This window comes from Gobio gobio (genome assembly GCF_949357685.1).
Source record: "Gobio gobio genome assembly, chromosome: 3".
NCBI classification, from domain to species: domain Eukaryota; kingdom Metazoa; phylum Chordata; class Actinopteri; order Cypriniformes; family Gobionidae; genus Gobio; species Gobio gobio.
The window spans coordinates 15,638,158-15,659,377 of record NC_137099.1 but is presented as its reverse complement, the minus strand read 5'-3'; the positions used below and the strand labels follow the sequence as shown (position 1 = coordinate 15,659,377).

Below are 21,220 nucleotides of genomic sequence, written 5' to 3'. Positions count from 1 at the left end.
TTTGAAAGACGCGCGGACAGGGCTGCGCGCGTGACGTGTCCGGGCGCGGAAAGTGAAGTATACCCAGGCCTTCAAGCAGCCATTCTCGTCAACCACGCGACGTGACTCGTTTTCAACTTTGTAAGCGTTTTGAACTTACACTTTCTGCGTAAGTTGAATATGGAAGGTGGTTTGGCTTAAGCTAGATATTTTATTTTATAACGTGCTAAATATGGATATTTTTCTTACACAAACCCATCTCTTCGCTTCAGAAGGCCTTTATTAACCCCCCGGAGTCGTGTGGAATACTTTTATAATGGATGGATGCACTTTTTTTGGGCTTCAAATTTTGGGCTGTCATTCACTGCCGTTATAATGCTTGGATTAGCCAGGATTTTTTTTATATAACTCCGATTGTATTCATCTGAAAGAAGAATGTCATACACAATAGGATGGCTTGAGGGTGAGTAAATAATGGGGTAATTTTCATTTTTGGATGAACTATCCCTTTAAGAGTAAAACTAAGCGTGGTTTTATGGAGTATCTGGATGTTTATCGGTTAATCTTCTTTGTCTTTCTCTGGGTTGGTTATCAGAGTAACCTGGAGGAGATGCAGGGGGTGTTAAACTCCACTGAAGTCAGCCTCCACCACCTCACTGCCCTGGTCGATTGTCGGAGCCTGCACATGGTACGTGTGTTTTTGTGTAGGGCTTCTTTATGGCTCATCTCGGGTTAAAATGAAAAATATAGAAATAGAAATATTTTTGTTTGCTTTACGTTTCAGATGTCTATACACTGGCCAGCTATTTCTGTGTAATGACAAAAAATACTGTGTTGCCTCTGACCCCTAGTCTTACAAAAAACTTTATTTGAGGCAAAATGTATTTATTTCACTATTATTATCTTTTTCTTAGAGTATCATCATAGTTATTGTAAATGTGACTTTTATGATGGATTTTAATAGTGTATAATATTGAAAATATGGGTCTGGGACAAGGGTAAAACAGTCAATAATTTAAATCAATAATTAAATGCTTTTTGAAAAATATCAAAAATAAATTATGTAAAATGTTTAAGACATACAATACCGTTCTTTTTTTTGAGAGAGAGAGAGAGAGATAAAAAGTAACACTTTTATTCAGCAAAGGCACATTATTGTTCAAAAGTGACAGTAAAGACATTTATAACTTTACAAAAGAATTCCATTTCAAATAAATGCTGTTCTTTTAAACTTTCTATTCATCAAAGAATCCTGAAAACCAATTCAGCATAGGATCATGTGACTGAAGACTGGAGTAATGAAAATTCAGCTTTGCATTACAGAAATAATTTACATTTATAAATATATTACAATTGAAAAGAGTTATTTCAAATTGTATTATTTCACAATATTACTGGGGGGTTATTTTATACTGCATTTGTGATCAAATAAATGCTTTTGTTTGCTTAAGAGACTTCTTCTTTGAAAACAATTAAAATCTTGCCGACCCCAAACTTTTGAACAGTAGTGTATAAGCAAAAGAAAGCGCATCTATTCGTTTTAATAAAAATCCCTGGGAGAGTCCGAAGTTGAAGGAACTTCCTGTGCAAATACATTTATGCCGCCTCCATTACTGTGTGCAAAGACTTCTAAAACAAGAACAGACTGTTCAATTGACTGTTCATCTTTTTCTTTATGTCTCACAGGACTATGTCCAGGCTCTGACTGGACTGTGTTACGATGGAGTCGAGGGTCTCATTTATCTGGTCCTTTTCTCATTCGTCACTGCGCTAATGTTTAGCTCCATCGTTTGCAGTGTGCCTCACACCTGGCAGAGCAAGAGGTGAGAGGGCAAGGGTCAAAAGAGAGAGGAGGCGGGGGGGTGCAGGAGGGCAAAGTACCTTAAACGCAGCTCCAGTAGATAGACAAGGACTTAATTTCATGGACATAGAATTGACTGCCAGTCACGTGTTTAATGCTTTTTTTTCACATCTGCTCCTTTTTTCACATATTAATCATCTTCTCATGACTGTGTGTAGTTTCTGTTGTCTTGTCGTTCATTCCTCTTTGTGTCATAGATTTGGAAAACCCACTGCCCCATAGTATGTGTGAGCGACACGCTTGCTTTTGTAGTGCTCAATGGGTTACCTAAAAATAGCTTGCCTATGAAAGAAAAATAGTAGTATATTTTGAAAGGAGTAATTGGAATTAAGGCTTTGGAATTAAGGAATTGAGGGATTTGCTATTTGACTCACGGTGTAGCATATGTCTGCGTCAGTGCGTGTGTTTCTCTGTAAAGGGAAAGAACAAAGAGACCATATTCCAAATTCTGTGCAAAGGCAGACTGATATTTCTGTGGAAGATACTGCCTCCCTTTGGACTATCTTGAAACTGCAAGCAAGGCTGATGTGCATTTGTAAAGTGTCATCATCATTGAAACTATGTTGGTGATTTGAAACTGTTCATTTGCCTAGATTACACACTTGGCATGGTTTGGAAAAGGTCTGTTAAGAGTTACCCAAACAAAAGATATCTTGATCAAAGTGGCATCCAAATCTACACCTTCACAGATCCACGTTTTCTTTTTTTTTATTCCTTTTCTTTAAAAATCCCCCCTCCCCCCCTTTTTTATGTTTCAAATCCGATTCATAGTGGGTGTTTGTTGATTTAATGCATGACTCAAATCACTGAGAGAACCTTCAGTGGTTACTGAGGACAATCCATTGGACATGCAATGGACATCCACAGTAGTTTTTGTGAGATATTTGTTTTAAGTTCTCTTGAATTGCTTCTGACTAGCATCATTTTAGTACTTTTACTTTCTCTATGGCTGTAGGATTGTTTTGGCTTTTCTTTATGTACTTTTTAGTATTTTCTACATTGATTATGCACATGTATTAAAGCAAATACATACAACAATTAAATGGAGATGCTGCCCCATTCCAAAATGAAGTTTTTTTTTGTTGGTTGTTTGTTTTAGCATCCCGACTGCCAATTTTACATGTATTCTAAAAATGCTCAGATGACGACATTTGGTTTGCAATAGGTGTAATGAGCCTAATTTTTCCATCAGTTGGCAGATAAACTGTTTCCTAATTAGTTCAACTACAACATTCAGTAAGCCATTTCAAATCATAAATATAAAAAGTGGCTTTTAAAATCAAAAGTTGAGAGCATCAAGATTTCATGGACATTAGATTTCCCAGTAAACAGTCTGACTCTGAAGAGGTCAACTTATTTCATTTGAATTATTTTAATACAATATTTATTTTATAAATATGATCTAAAATATAATAATGTACACTACCACTCAAAAGTTTGGGATCAGTAGTTTGTTTTTAATGTTTTTAGAAGAAATCTTTTATGTTCACTAAGGCAGCATTTATTTGATTAAAAAAAATTAACAGTAATATTGTGAAATATTACAATCTAAAATAACTGTTTTCGATTTGAATATTTTGAAAGTTTAAAATTATTTGTATTACATTTTTTATAGCCATTACTAAAATATCATGCAATATATCTCCAAAAGCACATTGGTTGGCTAAAAGGTGTTGGATTTTATTTGTTGTACTCAATGTAAGAGTAGAGTTGAATGATATAATTTTATCTGAATGCATGTAATTCATATATACAGTGAGGGAAATAAGTATTTGAACACCCTGCTATTTTTGCAAGTTCTCCCAATTAGAAATCATGGAGGGGTCTGAAATTGTCATCGTAGGTGCATGTCCACTGTGAGAGACATAATCTAAAAAAAAAAATCCAGAAATCACAATGTATGATTTTTTAACTATTTATTTGTATGATACAGCTGCAAATAAGTATTTGAACACCTGTCTATCAGCTAGAATTCTGACCCTCAAAGACCTGTTAGTCTGCCTTTAAAATGTCCACCTCCACTCCATTTATTATACTAAATTAGATGCACCTGTTTGAGGTCGTTAGCTGCATAAAGACACCTGTCCACCCCATACAATCAGTAAGAATCCAACTACTAACATGTCCAAGACCAAAGAGCTGTCCAAAGACACTAGAGACAAAATTGTACACCTCCACAAGGCTGGAAAGGGCTACGGGGAAATTGCCTAGCAGCTTGGTGAAAAAAGGTCCACTGTTGGAGCAATCATTAGAAAATGGAAGAAACTAAACATGACTGTCAATCTCCCTCGGACTGGGGCTCCATGCAAGATCTCACCTCGGGGGGTCTCAATGATCCTAAAAAAGGTGAAAAATCAGCCCAGAACTACACGGGAGGAGCTGGTCAATGACCTGAAAAGAGCTGGGACCACCGTTTCCAAGGTTACTGTTGGTAATACACTAAGACGTCATGGTTTGAAATCATGCATGGCACGGAAGGTTCCCCTGCTTAAACCAGCACATGTCCAGGCCCGTCTTAAGTTTGCCAATGACCATTTGGATGATCCAGAGGAGTCATGGGAGAAAGTCATGTGGTCAGATGAGACCAAAAATAGAACTTTTTGGTCATAATTCCACTAAACGTGTTTGGAGGAAGAAGAATGATGAGTTCCATCCCAAGAACACCATCCCTACTGTGAAGCATGGGGGTGGTAGCATCATGCTTTGGGGGTGTTTTTCTGCACATGGGACAGGGCGACTGCACTGTATTAAGGAGAGGATGACCGGGGCCATGTATTGCAAGATTTTGGGGAACAACCTCCTTCCCTCAGTTAGAGCATTGAAGATGGGTCGAGGCTGGGTCTTCCAACATGACAATGACCCGAAGCACAGCCAGCATAACCAAGGAGTTGCTCTGTAAGAAGCATATCACGGTTCTGGCGTGGCCTAGCCAGTCTCCAGACCTAAACCCAATAGAGAATCTTTGGAGGGAGCTCAAACTCCATGTTTCTCAGCGACAGGCCAGAAACCTGACTGATCTAGAGAAGATCTGTGTGGAGGAGTGGGCCAAAATCCCTCCTGCAGTGTGTGCAAACCTGGTGAAAAACTACAGAAAACATTTGACCTCTGTAATTGCAAACAAAGGCTACTGTACCAAATATTAACAATGATTTTCTCAGGTGTTCAAATACTTATTTGCAGCTGTATCATACAAATAAATAGGTAAATAAAATCATACATTGTGATTTCTGGATTTTTTTTTTTTAGATTATGTCTCTCACAGTGGACATGCACCTATGATGACAATTTCAGACCCCTCCATGATTTCTAAGTGGGAGAACTTGCAAAATAGCAGGGTGTTCAAATACTTATTTTCCTCACTGTACATGCAATGACTCTAGCTTGAGTAAGTTTTTTTTTTTTCTCTCTAAAAAATAGGCCTATTTTTTTTCTCCCCCTTTTGTCATGTAAACCGACAGAGTTGAAACTGGGAGAACGAAAGCATTAAACATGTCAATTTGACAGTACCCATCAGTATGCTGTAGAGTCAATATAAAGACGGCCTGAAAACTGAAAACACCTAGTCAGAGGAGAGACTTTTGCCCTGCCCTCCCCTCCGACCCAGGGGCACGTGTTTGACCTGTGCTAATTTGTCTGAAGGTCTGAGGAGGAGGATGGTGATGAGACTTCGGCCACACTCGGCCCGCGAGCACCGCACGATAACCTGTACCGCGTGCACATGCCTAGCCTGTACAGCTGTGGCAGCAGCACCTACGGCAGCGAGGCTAGTCTCCCCGCTGCGGCACACACTGTCAGCAACGCACCAGTCACTGAGTACATGTGAGTGTAGCCATCCTAATGCATGGGCTGGAATTGAAGGACCGTACCGGTATTACAGGTCCTGTAGTATAGGTTCGCAAGCATAGATTACTGCATGGGCTTTGCTGTATTTACCGTAGGTTTTCAGATTTCAGTTGTTAATACTGCATGGGTTTTACTTCTTGATTAAAGTTATTATAAATATAGAGCCCGTAAACGGCGTGTAGAAACAAACATATTATGGCATGGGAAGTATAAGAAGATTAGGGCTGCACGATATTGGAAAAAAACACAGTTTATACACCGTTTTTCTGCCGTGTATATATATTGCGCGATATGAAAACAATTTCAGAAGATAAATTGAATAGCTCTTTTTGGAAAGAATTAATAATTCTAGACTGATTGGGGTGATTTTGTAGGGGAGTGAATCTGCATAGAAAATAAACTAATTGCAAGCATAGATAAATACAATAGAACAAAGATACAAATGAAATAAACAGTGCTTTTATGTTTTTCAGGTAAGTCTAACAGTATCCAGGTACAGAAATATAAAATAACACTGCACTGTATAGTCTCACTGTATAAATTAAATATAATTAATCTTTGTTAAAGCACAAAAGTGATTTTCTCTTTGTATTTTGTTGTTTGATTAACATTAATGACTCAGACAGCAGCGGGTATATTAGGCTGCTGTCACTTTAAGACCGAATGCATGGATCCAATATAACGATTCGCATCTATTTTCTTACTCAGTTGTTTTATGTTCACATAAGCCATAAGCGACTGTGTTTACGAGGATACATGTATGTATGCATGTATGTGTCCGTTCAAGAACAAATAGACATGAAAGAGAACTTAAAGGATTAGTTCACTTTAAAATGAAAATGTCCTGATATTTTACTCACCCCCATCTCATCCAAGATATTCATGTCTTTCTTTCTTCAGTCGAAAAGAAATTAAATTTTTAGAGGAAAATTATTCATATTCTCCACATTGTAGACTTCCATGGCAACCAAAATGTTGAAGGTCCAAATCAATGCAGTTTCAAAGGGCTTCAGAGGCTCTGCGCGATCCCAGACGAGGAATAGGGTCTTGTCTAGCAAAATTAATATACTTTTTAACCTAAATTGCTCCTCTTGCGCTGCTCTGCAACGTGTCAAGGATTGCCCAGTCACGTCGTAAAGGTCATGCTGGACGTAGACAGAAGTACTGTCCCTTAAAGGGTTAGTTCACCCAAAAATGAAAATTATGTAATTAATTACTCACCCTCATGTCGTTCGACACCCGTAAGACCTCCGTTCATCTTCGGAACACAAATGAAGATATTTTTGTTGAAAGCTGATGGCTGAGAAAGGCTTCAGATAGGCCTCCATTGACATTCAGTACATTCACAGTCCCAAGACCCATAAAAGGCACTAAAAACGTCGTTACAAAGTTCATCTCACCACAGTGGCTCTACAATAATTTTACGATGCGACGACAATAGTTTTTGTGCGCAAAAAATACATAAAATAACGCCTTTATCCAACTTGTTCGTGTCTTCCGTGTGTGCCTCCACGACGCATGCGCGAGAATATTACGCAGATCCGGCGTTCGGACACACCCAGAGGCGATTTGTTTAAAAGCAGAGGAAGACGTGCGTATCTAAGCTGTTGAATTCTACATTGATCGTGCTTTAGGTCTCGGCGTAGTGCTCAAAATGGGACTAAAGTGTGCATTTAATGGATTCCCGAACGCCGGCGCTACGTCATTCTCGCGCATGCGTCGTGGAGGCATACACGGAAGACAAGAAGAGGTTGAATAAAGTCGTTATTTTGATTTTTTTGCGCACAAAAACTATTGTCGTCGCTTCGTAAAATTATTGTAGAGTCACTGTGGTGAGATGGACTTTGTAACGACGTTTTTAGTGCCTTTTATGGGTCTTGGGAGTGTGAATGTACTGAATGTCAATGGAGGTAGGGCTGGGCGATATATCGCATGACATTGTTAGGCGCATCTCGTCAGTAAAGCCGGTTCCTTGATAAGTAGTAAATCGCCATCACCTGCTTTCAGATAGAGCGGCATTTACTACACAGAGCCGTAGTTCACTGACAAGCTGAGCCATATCGCATTAATTATCACGGACGTATCGCCTGCGATAATTAATGCGATATGGCTCAGCTTGTCAGTGAACTACGGCTCTGTGTTGTAAATGCCGCTCTATCTGAAAGCAGGTGATGGTGATTTACTACTAATCAAGGAACCGGCTTTACTGACGAGATGCGCCTAACAATGTAATGCGATATATATCGCCCAGCCCTAAATGGAGGCCTATCTCAGCCATCAGCTTTCATCAAAAATATCTTAATTTGTGTTCCGAAGATGAACGGAGGTCTTACGGGTGTCGAACGACATGAGGGTGAGTAATTAATGACATAATTTTCAATTTTGGGTGAACAAACCCTTTAATACAAGTGTCCTTTAGCAAAAAAAAGGTAAAACAACGATGTCGGACGATTTTGAAGTTAAAGATGGAGTGTTTTTTGGTAAAAGGTGTTTGTATTAGTCCTTGCACGTTTGCTTGGGGCGGTACTTCTGCCTACGTCTAGCGTGACCTTTACGACGTGATTACTCAACCCGTGGCACATTGCAGAGCAGCGCAAGATGAGCAATTTATGATTTATTTTTGAAAATGGCCGATAGTTTCGCTAGATAAGACACTATTCCTCATCTGGGATCATGCAGAGCCTCTGAAGCTCTTCGAAGCCCTTTGAAACTGCATTGATTTGGACCTTCAACGTTTTGGTTGCCATGGAAGTCTACGATGTGGAGGAAAATCCTGGAATATTTTCCTAAATAAACTTAATTTATTTTCGACTGAAGAAAGAAAGACATGAACACCTTGGATGAGATGGGGGTGAGTAAAATATCAGGACATTTTCATTTTGAAGTAATCCTTTAATTCGGGGTTCACATGCTGTCTGCTCTGTGTGTGCGCACAGAAAACAGAGTGCAAGTTCCAAATTGAGTTCTCTTTTGCATCCTCTTGCGCTCGAATGGTTTGAAAAGGCTTCAACTGACAGGACCTAAACACGTGCAAATAATAAGCTTTCGCTCTAAGATGGTTAAACTTTGCAATTAATCCGAGAATCACATTCTTTTCGAAACGCGGTGTCTGGACGTACATACGGATCAACTACAATTCCTATACTTAACATACAGATGCACGCATCGCGATACCAATGCTAAAGCAATATATTGTGCAGCCCTAAAGTAGATAATTCAGCTTGTGTAATGAGTTTTTCTCTGTGATTGATGTTTCACACATCCCAAGCGCTATCTATCATGTACCTCTAAATATATAGCGGATATGACTCAATATAGTGCATAGAGGTATCACTTAATGGCTTTGCGCATTACTCCTACACTGCAGTTTAAAGCTTTATGTCAGATTTGTAAAGTTTAGTGCTTCGCGGTGTGGAAATCCCTCCCATGAAGAGGGAGTCGGAGTAACTGGTGTCTCGTTTGTGACGCAGGAGCCAGAATGCTAACTTTCAGACCCCTCGGTGCGAGAACACGCCACTCATTGGCAGAGAATCCCCCCCGCCGTCAGTAAGTGCACAAGCACATTTACACAAACACACATGTCTAGATGTACAGTCGTTATTTAGCGCACTGTCACACATTCAGGTACTCTTTTATTAGATGGCAGGGATCTTCCTGCAACCCTGCCCCATGATTGATATAACTGATCTGTAGTTGCCCTAAGTTGTTTAGATAATCCAGTGGTAGTATTTATGCCTGTCTCTTACTGATGAGTATGTAATTACCAGCTTTGACAAACTTCGATTTTAGCAGATAAACTGAACACTGTCCACTCAAACACACACATAAAGAGTCTGGAAGGTCATTTTGGCAGCCTGTATGCGACGGTAATTACAAGTCGTCTTTGTATAACCGCCACAAAAAAGTCCTCACAAAAAAAACAAGGTGAGATGGCACGAGCCAATTTTCTGTCATAATTTGCTTATTTTCAAGTGAAAGCTTCTCTTTTCCATACGATAAATGTAAATGCAAATGGGAATGACGTGGTCCAAACATGACAAAAAAAAAAAGCACTGTAAAAGCTATTTATACACCAGGGAAGTCTAACGATAGATTTATGTGAGGAACAGACTTAAATTGTAATTGTTAGATGTAGTGTTGTCACAATACTGGAGTCTCAAACTTCGATGTAATACCTTGAAAATATTGATATTCAATACCACTTTTAATACCATGGGGAATTATTATTAAGACTTAAATTACTATTGTAATACATAAAAAAAATACTTTATATTAAATACACTAATTATTTTACTCACAAACGCTTCTCATTGCACATTTGCTTGAAAGTATGAAATGCTGTAATCATGTCCACAAAAATCTGAGAAGAGAGAGTGAGTACCAGTGTATCGGTGCGATGGGAAAAGGAGCATTAAAGCGCTTTCAAAGATCGATTTGTATTGAAAAATCTATATTTATGATAACACTAGTGAGATGTAAAAAGGGAAGATTCTCTGCAAATAATGTGCATTTCAGTCTGTTCCTCACACAATGCTTTTGTATGGCTTCAGAAGACTTGGAGTTAATGCATGGTTTGTATAGACTACTTTTAGGGTATTTCTATGGCGCCTTTTTTGTCATTTTGGTGGTCCATTTCCATTCACATGCATTGATTGAAAAAGGGCTGCATGAACATTTTGCTAACTTTCTATGGATGAACATTGTATGGGTTTGGAGTAAATGGTGGTAGATTATGCATTTTTGGGTAAACAATTCCTTTAAAGCATATTCTGAGACGGCATTCATTTTTCCTCTTATTTTCAAGTCAAGGCCCCTCATTGAGTGGAAGTGGGGTTTTGCAATGCTTTACAAAATCTTGGAGTTTGCATGATTGCATGTACAGTCAATGACGAGACCAGAGAATGCTTCTCCTGGTTCACGCGCGGTGAATAGGGGAGCATGGTACTCTTTTTGAAGGAACAGCGCAGCTCTTTTAACCAGACTTGGCATGCAAGGGCATCCTTCATCCTCCTATTAGTTTGAGTTCAGAAACCAAGAACACTCAGACGACTTCTAAGCATCGCTCTCACTCCGTCTTACTTTCTAGGTGTCTTTTTTTCCCTTTTGATTCTGTGTTCATGGGCCCTGGACGTGACGCATGCGTATTCAAACTCCAGACTGGAGAGACCACCCAAGAAACCATGTTTCTTTGAAAGGATGTAATCTGATTTTCAATAATGTCATGGTCCAGGATGCTGCTTTTTTTGGTGCCTGTTCATGCTTTGGAATAATGAATTGGAATAGCCGATATATTATGGAATAGTCTCTCCTTCTCTGGATTTTATGATTCAAAATATGCATGAATTTTGTCTCTTTCTCGCCCATCTGAAAAACATACCTCATGCATGTCTGTTTTGTCTCACATTATAACCCCAACCCTAAACAGTTATATATTCCCCCTCCTATAACTGCATTTTCTGTACCTGTGTGTCATTCTCATTCACTGTTTTATTTTCCTATTTGTTATAGTGTCAAATTCTTCTTTTCTATTTATTTCCACATGAATTGCACTCTTTTTAAAGGAATTTGCACTCAAAAGCCGATCTCGAGGTGTAAAGTATCTTATCGCATAATGTTAATGTGCATCATCACAGTAACTTTTGGCTTTAAAACAACATCAGGCTGTCCAAATGACTGTCAGTTTGTCTGTAACGCATGTGAGTGAGTTAGCGACAGAATGAGGTTCATATTTATATGTGCTTCATGTTTGTAAGACGCTGTCCTAATGACCATGTAGACACTGTAACCTTTCCTTACTTTGACTAAATCATTTTATGAACCGTATTTTGTATTGTATAGTAAAAAAAAAAAACCTCTTCAGAATGATGTGATGGTGTTTTCCCTCCCCTTTTTCCTTGTTTTCTCACCCTGTTTTACAGTACACCTCAAGCATGAGAGCCAAATATCTGGCAACCAGCCGTCCAGACCAGTCTAGGCCATCAGAATCCCAGAACGGTCTGGAGCCCAACATGCGACCAGACCTGATCAGCCGCTCCGCTCCCAATAGTCGACCAAATTCAGCTATCCACCGACCCCACTCCGCCATCCATTAACCACCCTCGAACGCGTGACCAACATTGATCTACCTGTCAAGTCCACCAGTACAAAGTTTCTCCACCTCGATGTTCAGCCCTTTGCCAGTAAAGAAATTCACCCTAACATCTTTATCCGATTGGAATCAGCCATCCATGCTTATCTACTCTGGCTTTTCAAAGACTCCATTCGACCAAACTTTTGTTGAAACTGCCATTTTTTTACTCCTCTAATCGCACACAATGCATCACAGCAACTACACTGCCCTCTTCTGGAGGACTCCTCTCAGTCGTCTGCACAGTAACTCCCATACTACCCTCGCAGAGAGTCTCTCAGGGCAGCCATATTGGCAAGGACTGCAGGACCACATTACCACAGCAGGATAATGGTTTATACCACTGTCATTTTTAAGAGTCTTGCCGTGCTGTGCAAGAAATGTCACTATGACATTTGGTTTTATGATGGAGTTCTATTTTTAAGTATTTTGCTAAATTACTCTGTTGTCGATATAGTTTAACAAGGTTTTAACGATGCAGCTTTTGCGCTTTCTCTGCAGTTCCTGGCAATATGGCAGTGTTCTACTAGTACAGCCACAATCCAAGGTATCCATCATTGCAATTTGATGTAAACTGAGATGTTTACAAATGTTCACGAGCATAATTGTGACTCTGTGGATTGACAAATGTTCCTGTCATCGAAGGCCATTCTTTGTATTTACAGTACAGTGTAATCTATGGTGTACCACAGTGTGAATTGACAGCCATCAAGCCTTTGAGCCATTATGCACATTCAGTATCTTAATATAGAAGGGAAACAATTTCGCAGCACACTTGACAGTGTGTTTGTGTGCGTGGCATGTTTGCCTTGTGCATTAGTGAGTGTGTTTTAACACGGCACAACTCACAGCTTTACTCTTTGTAAATAGTAAGTGTTTTTGTATTTTAAAAAATGTCTAAATGATCAACACTTGGTGCACTAATCTTCTGTGTAACAGTGCAGTGCAACATCTGCCGTGGCTTAAAGCTGCAGTGAAGAATACCTGTAAAAAAAAATGGTCAATGAACTCCGTGATGAAATAATAGTACATGTTTTGTAGACATATCACTTGAATTTGTGAATACACTTGTGGGTGCTCGTGTGTATGTGCACACTTTAAATGTGAATATTTCTAACGGAGGAAAATTTGCTCAGTGGAAAAGGAGAAGAAGGGATACCTGGACAAAAAGAGAAATGCCTCCCCGCTGCCCCACTTGTAAATCTTTTTTTTTTCTTTTCTGTTCAAGCACGTTGTCCAGGCTTCACATTCTTTAGCAGGAGATTTTTCTTTGTCTTCGTCACCATGGTCAGCCTTTTTCTTTATTTCCGTTTTACATCAATGGGGAAACACTTCTCTGTGGTGTTGATGAATCTGCAATATGGACACTGGTCGTGTGCCACCAACAGGACTTTTGTGGTTTCGCCTCCTTTCCACCACAGATTAAAAAATAAAAATGGAAAGGAAAAAAAAAACTGATGGGACAATGAAACTGAGGAAAGTTCCTCCTTGTCATGCAGTCACTAAGTAAGACTTGTGTGGATGTAGTGTAAGATAACCTAGCTGTCTTTACCAAGTGCAGTATTGTCGGTTTCATTTACTTGCATCCAGTGTCATAACGCTGACATAAGTGTTTAGACATTGACATGACGCCATGCGACCGCTAATGTTATCATGCGTAAAACATCGCGATTCTTGAACGTAGGTGTTTATGGATTCTTTTGATTTGAATAAATATCATAAATTACATTAGCGGGTAGAAATGTCGTTTTAAACTGGAAAATGCTATAATGCTGTATCTTTTCTGACTTTGTGACGCCCTCAGTCGATTGAGGTTGCGTGCTGTTTGAAAAATCTTATTGTGTAACAAAAGTGGATGCTGTGTTTGGATGCAAACAGGAAAGGGCTTGTATCCCTAACCCTCAAAACTCACGCACAGATGTGCTTTGACCATGAAGTGTCAGGCAACCACGAAGTTACAAAACACTCATGCACAAAAAGCGACAATGCAACACTATATGTTTCACATAAACACAGAATATTACAGAAAAAGTCACGCAATGTAGTGGATAAAGATGCACCTTACCCACTCAATAGACACAATGTAAAATTTCTCTGAGGCTTTTTACAGTATTTACATGTATTCAACCACTAACCATTATATAGAGACAATCCAAATGTTCGGATCTATGATTCTGTACCATATGATGCAGTTGCATGACTGAAGGAAATATGAGGAAGAAATATTCTGCCTTTCTTAACATTTTCATACAGTAACCTTTCTTTCTGTAAATGTACACATTTTTCCCCTAACGTATTGTTAGCTTTCTATTGTATAGACCATAACAAATGAGCCTACTCACTCCTTTCTAAATGTGAATAATGATTCGTCATAAATTGATGTTTTGATAACAATTCTTATGGATTTTTCATGTTTTTATGTTTTCTTTCATTTGTGATTTAAGATGTTGTACATGTCAGGAAAACTTGATTTTCTGAGCCTGGATTCAATGTTTTAATAATATATTAAAATGAACTTATCTGGTGCAGGGTGTTGAGCATCAGTGCCTGAAGACAGAAAGAAAAAAAAAACAATTTATCAAGGTATGCTCTACAAAAAAAAAAAAAACAATCTTGATGCTTAAAATGGAAAGATAAGCTATGACCGTATGCCAAAGTTCTTGAAGAGAATTTGTACACTTGTTTGTTTGAAAACTGCATGAAGTCTGTGAGCAGGTGTACATTTAAAAAATAGATCATGTTGTAGTAGAACAACAAAATAAATGCAGTTGGGCTGTTAATAAACTACTATATGTTTAAATGCCATAGAGAAAAGTAGTCTAAACGTGTGTGTTGTTCCTGGGATGTCATCTATAAAGCCAATATTAAATATAAAGCACTAAACACTAGAAAATGATATCGCTAGTATAGACATTGATTTGGTAATAAATGTATGGGTTGCCCAAAACTGAAAAATCTTTTTTCATATTCACCCTCATGTCGCTAGAAGAATGATTTTCCAGGGCCCAGGCTGCTCTTTTTCACATAGCCTATGCCGCGAAGGGTAGTTGGGTTTACAAACTCCAAAAGTTGCCATAAAACAGTCAGTAATAGACCAAATATATTTACATTTTTGTGAATAAAAAAACAAAACAGGTCTGTAATACGTAGTATCTTTACAACTTAATACTATCCGTTCAATTAAGTTCCTGTCACGTGCAATTGTCGCCACGTTTTCTGGAGAGATTTTATTCTTCTTCAATATTGCATCGACTGCACAGTCGACACCCAGCTACACAACAGCCTCGTTTTCATTCACACACACACAAAAAACTAAAATAAAGTATGTAATCTAAGGTCCTTTTAGGAAATGTTACATCTATGTAAAAACAATTTAATTCTAAAAAAAAAAAAAAAAAAAAGCTCTTCAAAACAGGGTGGATTATTGTCTGTCAATGTATTATCGTTAAAACGTTCTGAGTGATTCCATAACGTTTCTCTTACATAACACCATAACTATAAAGATATAGTTCTAAAATCGGACTGAGTTCACACCACAGAGCGACACGCCCACCGTCTCAATTGAATTTTTGTCATTTCTGACTTATAACAAAAAACAGAACATGTCTAAAAGCTGCTATGTGACTGAAAAGATACAGCAAACAAGCTACATACAACAGTGTGCACATATATTTTAAATATATGTTATGTTCTTATATTATGTATATCAATTGCTAAATATTTTGAATTAATGGTGTAAACTAAACAAATGTAAAAAAAAACATGCTTTCATTAATTTCGTACATATTTTTTAAATATAGGTTATGGATGTGTACTTACACACTTGCAATGCAATACATATGACATGCCTAAGCCTTAAATGTTAAACAGTGCAGTTATCAAAAAATAAGTAATACAGTAAAACATTTAAAACATTTAAACTTTATTAAAACAGTTTTAATATAAAAAGAAAAATTAAGCTGCGCAAAATTAGAAAACTACTGAACACACAACTTTATATACAAATACAATATTACAACAAAACAAGTAACAAATAAAACAGCACAGAACATGAAAATCCACCAACAGGTATATGATACAGCCTGTAATTTTTTTTAAATTAGAGTCTTTTTGGATGTCCTCAGCTCAGTGATCTTTTGATTTATAGCTACCCCTAGTTGGCCCCTGGTGGTTCCAGGAAATTTCTGGATCACCGATCACGGTTGTTCAGCTTAGGCTTGCGCCCTTGTCCTTTACGCACTGAAATTCCTCCAGATTCCTTGAATCTTTTAATTGTTATGCACTGTTTAATGTGAAATATCCAAATCTCTTCCTATCTTTCTTTAAGGAACATTGTTTGTAAACATTTCAATAATTTTCTCACGTATTTGTTGGCAAACTGGCGATCCTCGGCCCATCTTTGCTCTTAAAGGATTAGACCTTTCTTGGATGCTGCTTTTGTACCAAATCATAATTACAATCACCTGTTGACATCACCTGTTTCAAATCACATCATTATTTAACCATTTTACCTCATTACTAGCCCTAAATTGCTCCTGTCCCAACTTTTTTTTGAAATGTTTTGCAGGTCTGAATGACATGAAGTTGACCAGACAAAACATGAAATATTTTGTGTTCATATTGTCTGCAATGAAATACAAGTCAAAGTAAATTTAGAAATCACTTCTTTTTTTTTTTTTGCGTTTTCCATACTGTCCCAACTTTTTCTGATTTGGGGTTGTATATATGTATATAAAAAAACTTTTTCAATGAAATGTGGATTGTGTAGACTTGTTAAAAGTTCAAGCTGTTCAAATAAGGAAAAGAAGGAATGAATTAATAAGGAAACCATAGGCATATAAAATGTATGTTGTTTAAATAAATGGGCATATATAAATTAAACATATCGGTGACATATATGGTCATAACATACAATATTATATAAACAATAGTCATATATATCGTATTAATATATGTCAATATACTAATTTAATATGGAAAATGTATATATGTTATAAACTTATATCAACATATATCAAGAGATATGTATATATGTGATAGCAATATATTGTCTTATATTTAGCATATATGACGGCGTCATTTGCGATATAGGGACATTTATGTCATATATTAGCCTACATTTCCGTATGGGAGGCAATTGAGACAGAGCACATGTTGTATTACACTGAAAACTACACCCACTGGAGGAGAACATAATCAGCAACAGGAAATATAATATATAAAACTGACATTTGGATATTTGACTTTACTGCACACGTAGACATACTGAGGCGCAGTAGGCTACTGAACGTCAGGATCCCAAAATGTACCCCTTCTTCCTGCTGATGCTGCCTGTATCCACCTTTTCTCCTTAAATACTGGCTTTTACGGTTCGTCTAATAAAAACTTAGTTCTGGGGTTTTTTTTAGCTTGTTTGCTGTAAACCTTGTCATATAGCCTAACGTTCTTCGAGTCTTGGTTGTTTAAATTAAGATATGGTCCACCAACGCTGTGTATAATGCATCTCTTACGAATAATGCCCCAGAGAAATTGCAGTAGGCACAGACTGAGCACAGAAATTCCGCACAGATGGTGTGCCAGAAAATGGAAACACTTTAGTATAATGAATTCAGAAAAAGGAGAAACATCAAATGAAATGTGCTGACACTCAGGTGAAAGTAACATTGTCGTCCAGAACAGAGTGGGAGTTAATTAACGGGTGAACGGGTGCAGATCTACAGTAGCTAAGTTGAGCTCTCTCTTATTAATGAATAAAGACATTCTTCTTTTTTGGCCCCTTAAAATTATGCAACGTGCAATTATTTTCATGACAATATTAGTTTATTATATGTGTAATGAGGAAGTAGCTTACTGAATAAAAAAATTAATTGATTATCAATTAAATAAATTACATATCAATGTTCCTATAAAATAGATCATTATTATGAAAATGTTGCCAACTATTACTCCCATTATTACACTTCTTTTTTCATTACATGTTGCTCCAAGAACACATTAATATGCAAATTAGATACAGAGTAGCCTATATCTATTGCATTAAACCCATGTATGGCTATATTTTACCCACATATTGCATACAGTAAAATGTTATATCATTTAATTCTGTTATATCTTTCATAGTTGAGAATCATCTTTAAACAGTTTGGTTACAAAAAAATCATGAAACCTAAAAATTGATTGGTGAATGAAAAAAAAATCCCATTGTTTTAGCCTATAGGCTACCTGTAATGACATAGCATAACATGTGAATAACATATAATAAAGAAATCAATTTGTTTATAATGCTCTAAACAATGTGAAGACATACCAGAATACCAAATTCAAAATACTTTGTTTTCCTGGGGCTTAGGAGGTGAAAATATTTGTTTTTAAATTGTGTCCTGACGGATATTTCAGTAGCCTATAACTTAGGCTAATGAGAGTGATCATTTTACAGTGCTGGTTTTATTAATTTCATACTATTTACATTTCATCACTTTACAACTTAAACATTTAAACGATTCTGCTCACTTAAGCGTCTGGACGCACTCTTAATTCTTGCCACAGGACATCAGCAGGTTAAATCAGGAGGAAACTATCAGTGACTTCGTGTTGCCGCGAGGGGGCGCATGTGCGCAGCGATCGAACACAGTTAAGACGAGGCTTGCCTTGAACCTCAACCGATAACTCATCTCCTTTACCAGAGGTCGTGAACAGGTAACTGACGGCTGACCGCGCTGGATTTAACGGAAGTCTGTTGGAAAATCTATGGTGATCTTTATCTGGGGTACATATCTTAACTTTTGACCTATTGGAAGATACCTCAGAGCGCTTGATCGTTTGAGTAAGTAGGATATCCATTTCAAATTCAACTGTGCCTAAAATTAGCTGTGTTCTGTGTCGACTGCTGAATGTTTCGTCATTTTAAATGATGTATATTTTATCTAAAAATTATTATTGATAGCATTAACATTTAAATCGAGGGTATAGTGTTTTAATAAGCTATTTTAATCATAGTATTTATGCTTTAAATTATCACTGAGATGTACGTTACCTTCATCAGCATACATGCTATTATACAAATATGTTATTTTATATTCATAAATTAAAAATGTTACCAATAAGTACAAGAGTTTTTTATGAATGGATGGAAACATTTGCAGCACTATACATCAGCATGACTGCATAGCCGTTTGACAGGTGAATTGGTGAATATAAAGCTATTGATTTATGCGAAGTAAAAACCTTTCTGTCTCATTTACTGCTGTTAGCACTTTAAATTGAGCACAGTTTAATGAGGGAATCTCAATTCCCCTTATACACACTCACACGATGCAGCGTGAGACTGAAAGTATGAATAAATGAAAGGATTTAGAAAGCTTTTGCTTGTGAGTGTTTGCTGGTTTTCTACATTCTTTTCAGGGGTATGTGAATAAATGTGTACGTCCGTGTATATCTATGTGTGTAACTGTCTCTGTCCTTTTTCAGGACATACATGAAGATACAGATGACCTCAAGATGTGAAGGAATGAAGATGAGGTATACATATTAGATAAAGAAGAGGATCTTATTTGCTTTTGTTGTCATCCATATTGTCTGGGGCTGTAAAAGTGAATTGTGTATTTAATGCTGTGTGGAAGAAGAGATGCATTGGCTTTGAGTTAGTGACACGACAAAGGAAAGAACAATGGATTTGAGATCGTCTGCTTTTTTCCATCATGGCCTTCAAGCTTTTTTGTGCATGAATGGAAATTTTGGCACCTGAAAAGTCAAGTAAAACATTCAAACTGTTACCATGTAGTTTAGTCATGATGTAGTTCTGTTACAGTTTACCCACTCAATATCACAGGAAAACCACTATGAATCTGACCCCAGATCAGCCAACAACCCAGTTCTACGACCTGCCCAGGGCATTGGACCTTCAAAGTGAACCTCAAAACAAGAGCAGGTCGACTCCAGCCAGCTTCTTCAACAGCTCCTTCTTCTTCCAGGATAATGCTGCTTTAGAATGGCAGCTGTTCCTCACCATCCGAGAGCCTGCCACCATTTTATTGACCGTCCTTTACTCTATTTCCTTCCTTGTGGGTTTCTTTGGGAATGTCATGTCCATCAAAGTCCTACTTGGCCAGCATGGAAGTGTGCGTCTGTCTGGTGCCAGCGCCACCCGCTGCCTGCTCATAAACTTAGCAGTGTGCGACCTTGCAGTGGTTTGCGTGTGCATGCCCGTCACCTTGGGCCACCGCATCTACACGCCTTGGGTGTATGGGGACTTCCTGTGTCGCGCGGTGCCATTCACGCAAGCCGTGTCCGTTTCCGCCAGCGTCCTGAGCATCACGGTCATCAGCATCAGCCGGTACTATGCGGTTCACTCGCCGCTACAATCTCGAGCCTACTTCACTCGTCGACGCATTCTCGCCTCCGTCACAATCGTGTGGCTTATCTCCTCAGTGATCTGCATGCCAGTTGCAATAGTTACCAGGCGTGATGAAGTAGCTTTGATCGAAGGGCTGGCCATCGTGCTGCCTGTCTGTGGAGAGGTGTGGCCTCAGCCACTCTTGCGACAGGCCTACAACGTCCTGCTGTTCAGCGCACTCTACTGCCTACCTGTTGCGTTTAATCTCACCCTAGCCTTCCTCACGTGTCGCCGGCTGCGCAGCACCGGCACCGAGGGTCGGTTCACAGAGCTGGACCCCCGTTCTCAGGCGCTTCATGAAACGAGGTTGCAGGGCCGCAGGCAGATCGCACGTATGGTCGCAGCTTTGGTGCTGCTCTTTGCTCTGTCATGGCTGCCTATGTATGTGACCGATATTTGGCTGGACCGTGAGCTGCGCCATCCACCGGACTGGCTCCTACAGACCAGGCCCTTTGCACAATGGTTAGGCCTCACCAACTCTTCTCTCAACCCCTTTTGCTACTGCTTCATCGGTGACCTCCACCGCTCGGCCAAGGCTTTGCGTTTGCGCCTCTGTGGCCCGTCCCCAGCCTCAGCGCTGGCTCTGGCCTCCCTCCCGAAAATATTCAACCTGCAGAATCAAGACAAATCTCCAGGAGGCACCGCTGACAACTCAACCAACTCCTGCGGGGAGGACGCTGGGAATCTGAATCTGACGATGTGGTGGACTCAATCGCGCACGTGCGAGTCAATGAGCTTACCTTACCACTTAGGAATGACCGAGGCGATTGCACTGGATACATAGCAGATGCACCGCTGTGGACATTTGCTCACAGATGTGTTGTGCTTTGTGCTTCTATAAACCCTTCGTTCCAAACCTGTTGACTGTCTTTCTTTTGCGGAACACAAAAGATGATACTTTAAACAGTTTTTGTCCATATAATGAAAACAGTGACGTCCAAACCCTAACCTCATTGACTTTCATTATATGGCACTTTTCAGAATTTTGTGTTTCACAGAAAAAACAAAGTCATACCGG

The 21,220-nt window shown here is 38.7% G+C and overlaps 2 protein-coding genes across 2 annotated transcripts in view; both read left to right on the top strand.

Moving 5' to 3' along the window:
• Positions 1–14,620, top strand: part of ttyh3b (tweety family member 3b) — a 61,275-nt gene extending 46,655 nt beyond the window's left edge. The window contains exons 11-15 of the mRNA XM_079813525.1: positions 575–667; positions 1,666–1,802; positions 5,480–5,659; positions 9,154–9,229; positions 11,602–14,620. Coding sequence (XP_079669651.1) covers positions 575–667; positions 1,666–1,802; positions 5,480–5,659; positions 9,154–9,229; positions 11,602–11,775 — 660 coding nt within the window. The 3' untranslated portion in view covers positions 11,776–14,620. The remainder of the gene's footprint in view (positions 1–574; positions 668–1,665; positions 1,803–5,479; positions 5,660–9,153; positions 9,230–11,601) is intronic.
• A 5,028-nt stretch (positions 14,621–19,648) lies between these two features.
• Positions 19,649–20,986, top strand: LOC307123548 (neuropeptide FF receptor 1; the record flags this gene model as incomplete). Its single annotated transcript, XM_079812107.1, has 1 exon — positions 19,649–20,986. One exon carries the CDS (start codon positions 19,649–19,651, stop codon positions 20,984–20,986), a length of 1,338 nt encoding a protein of 445 aa, XP_079668233.1.
• Between the last annotated feature and the right edge of the window lie 234 nt (positions 20,987–21,220).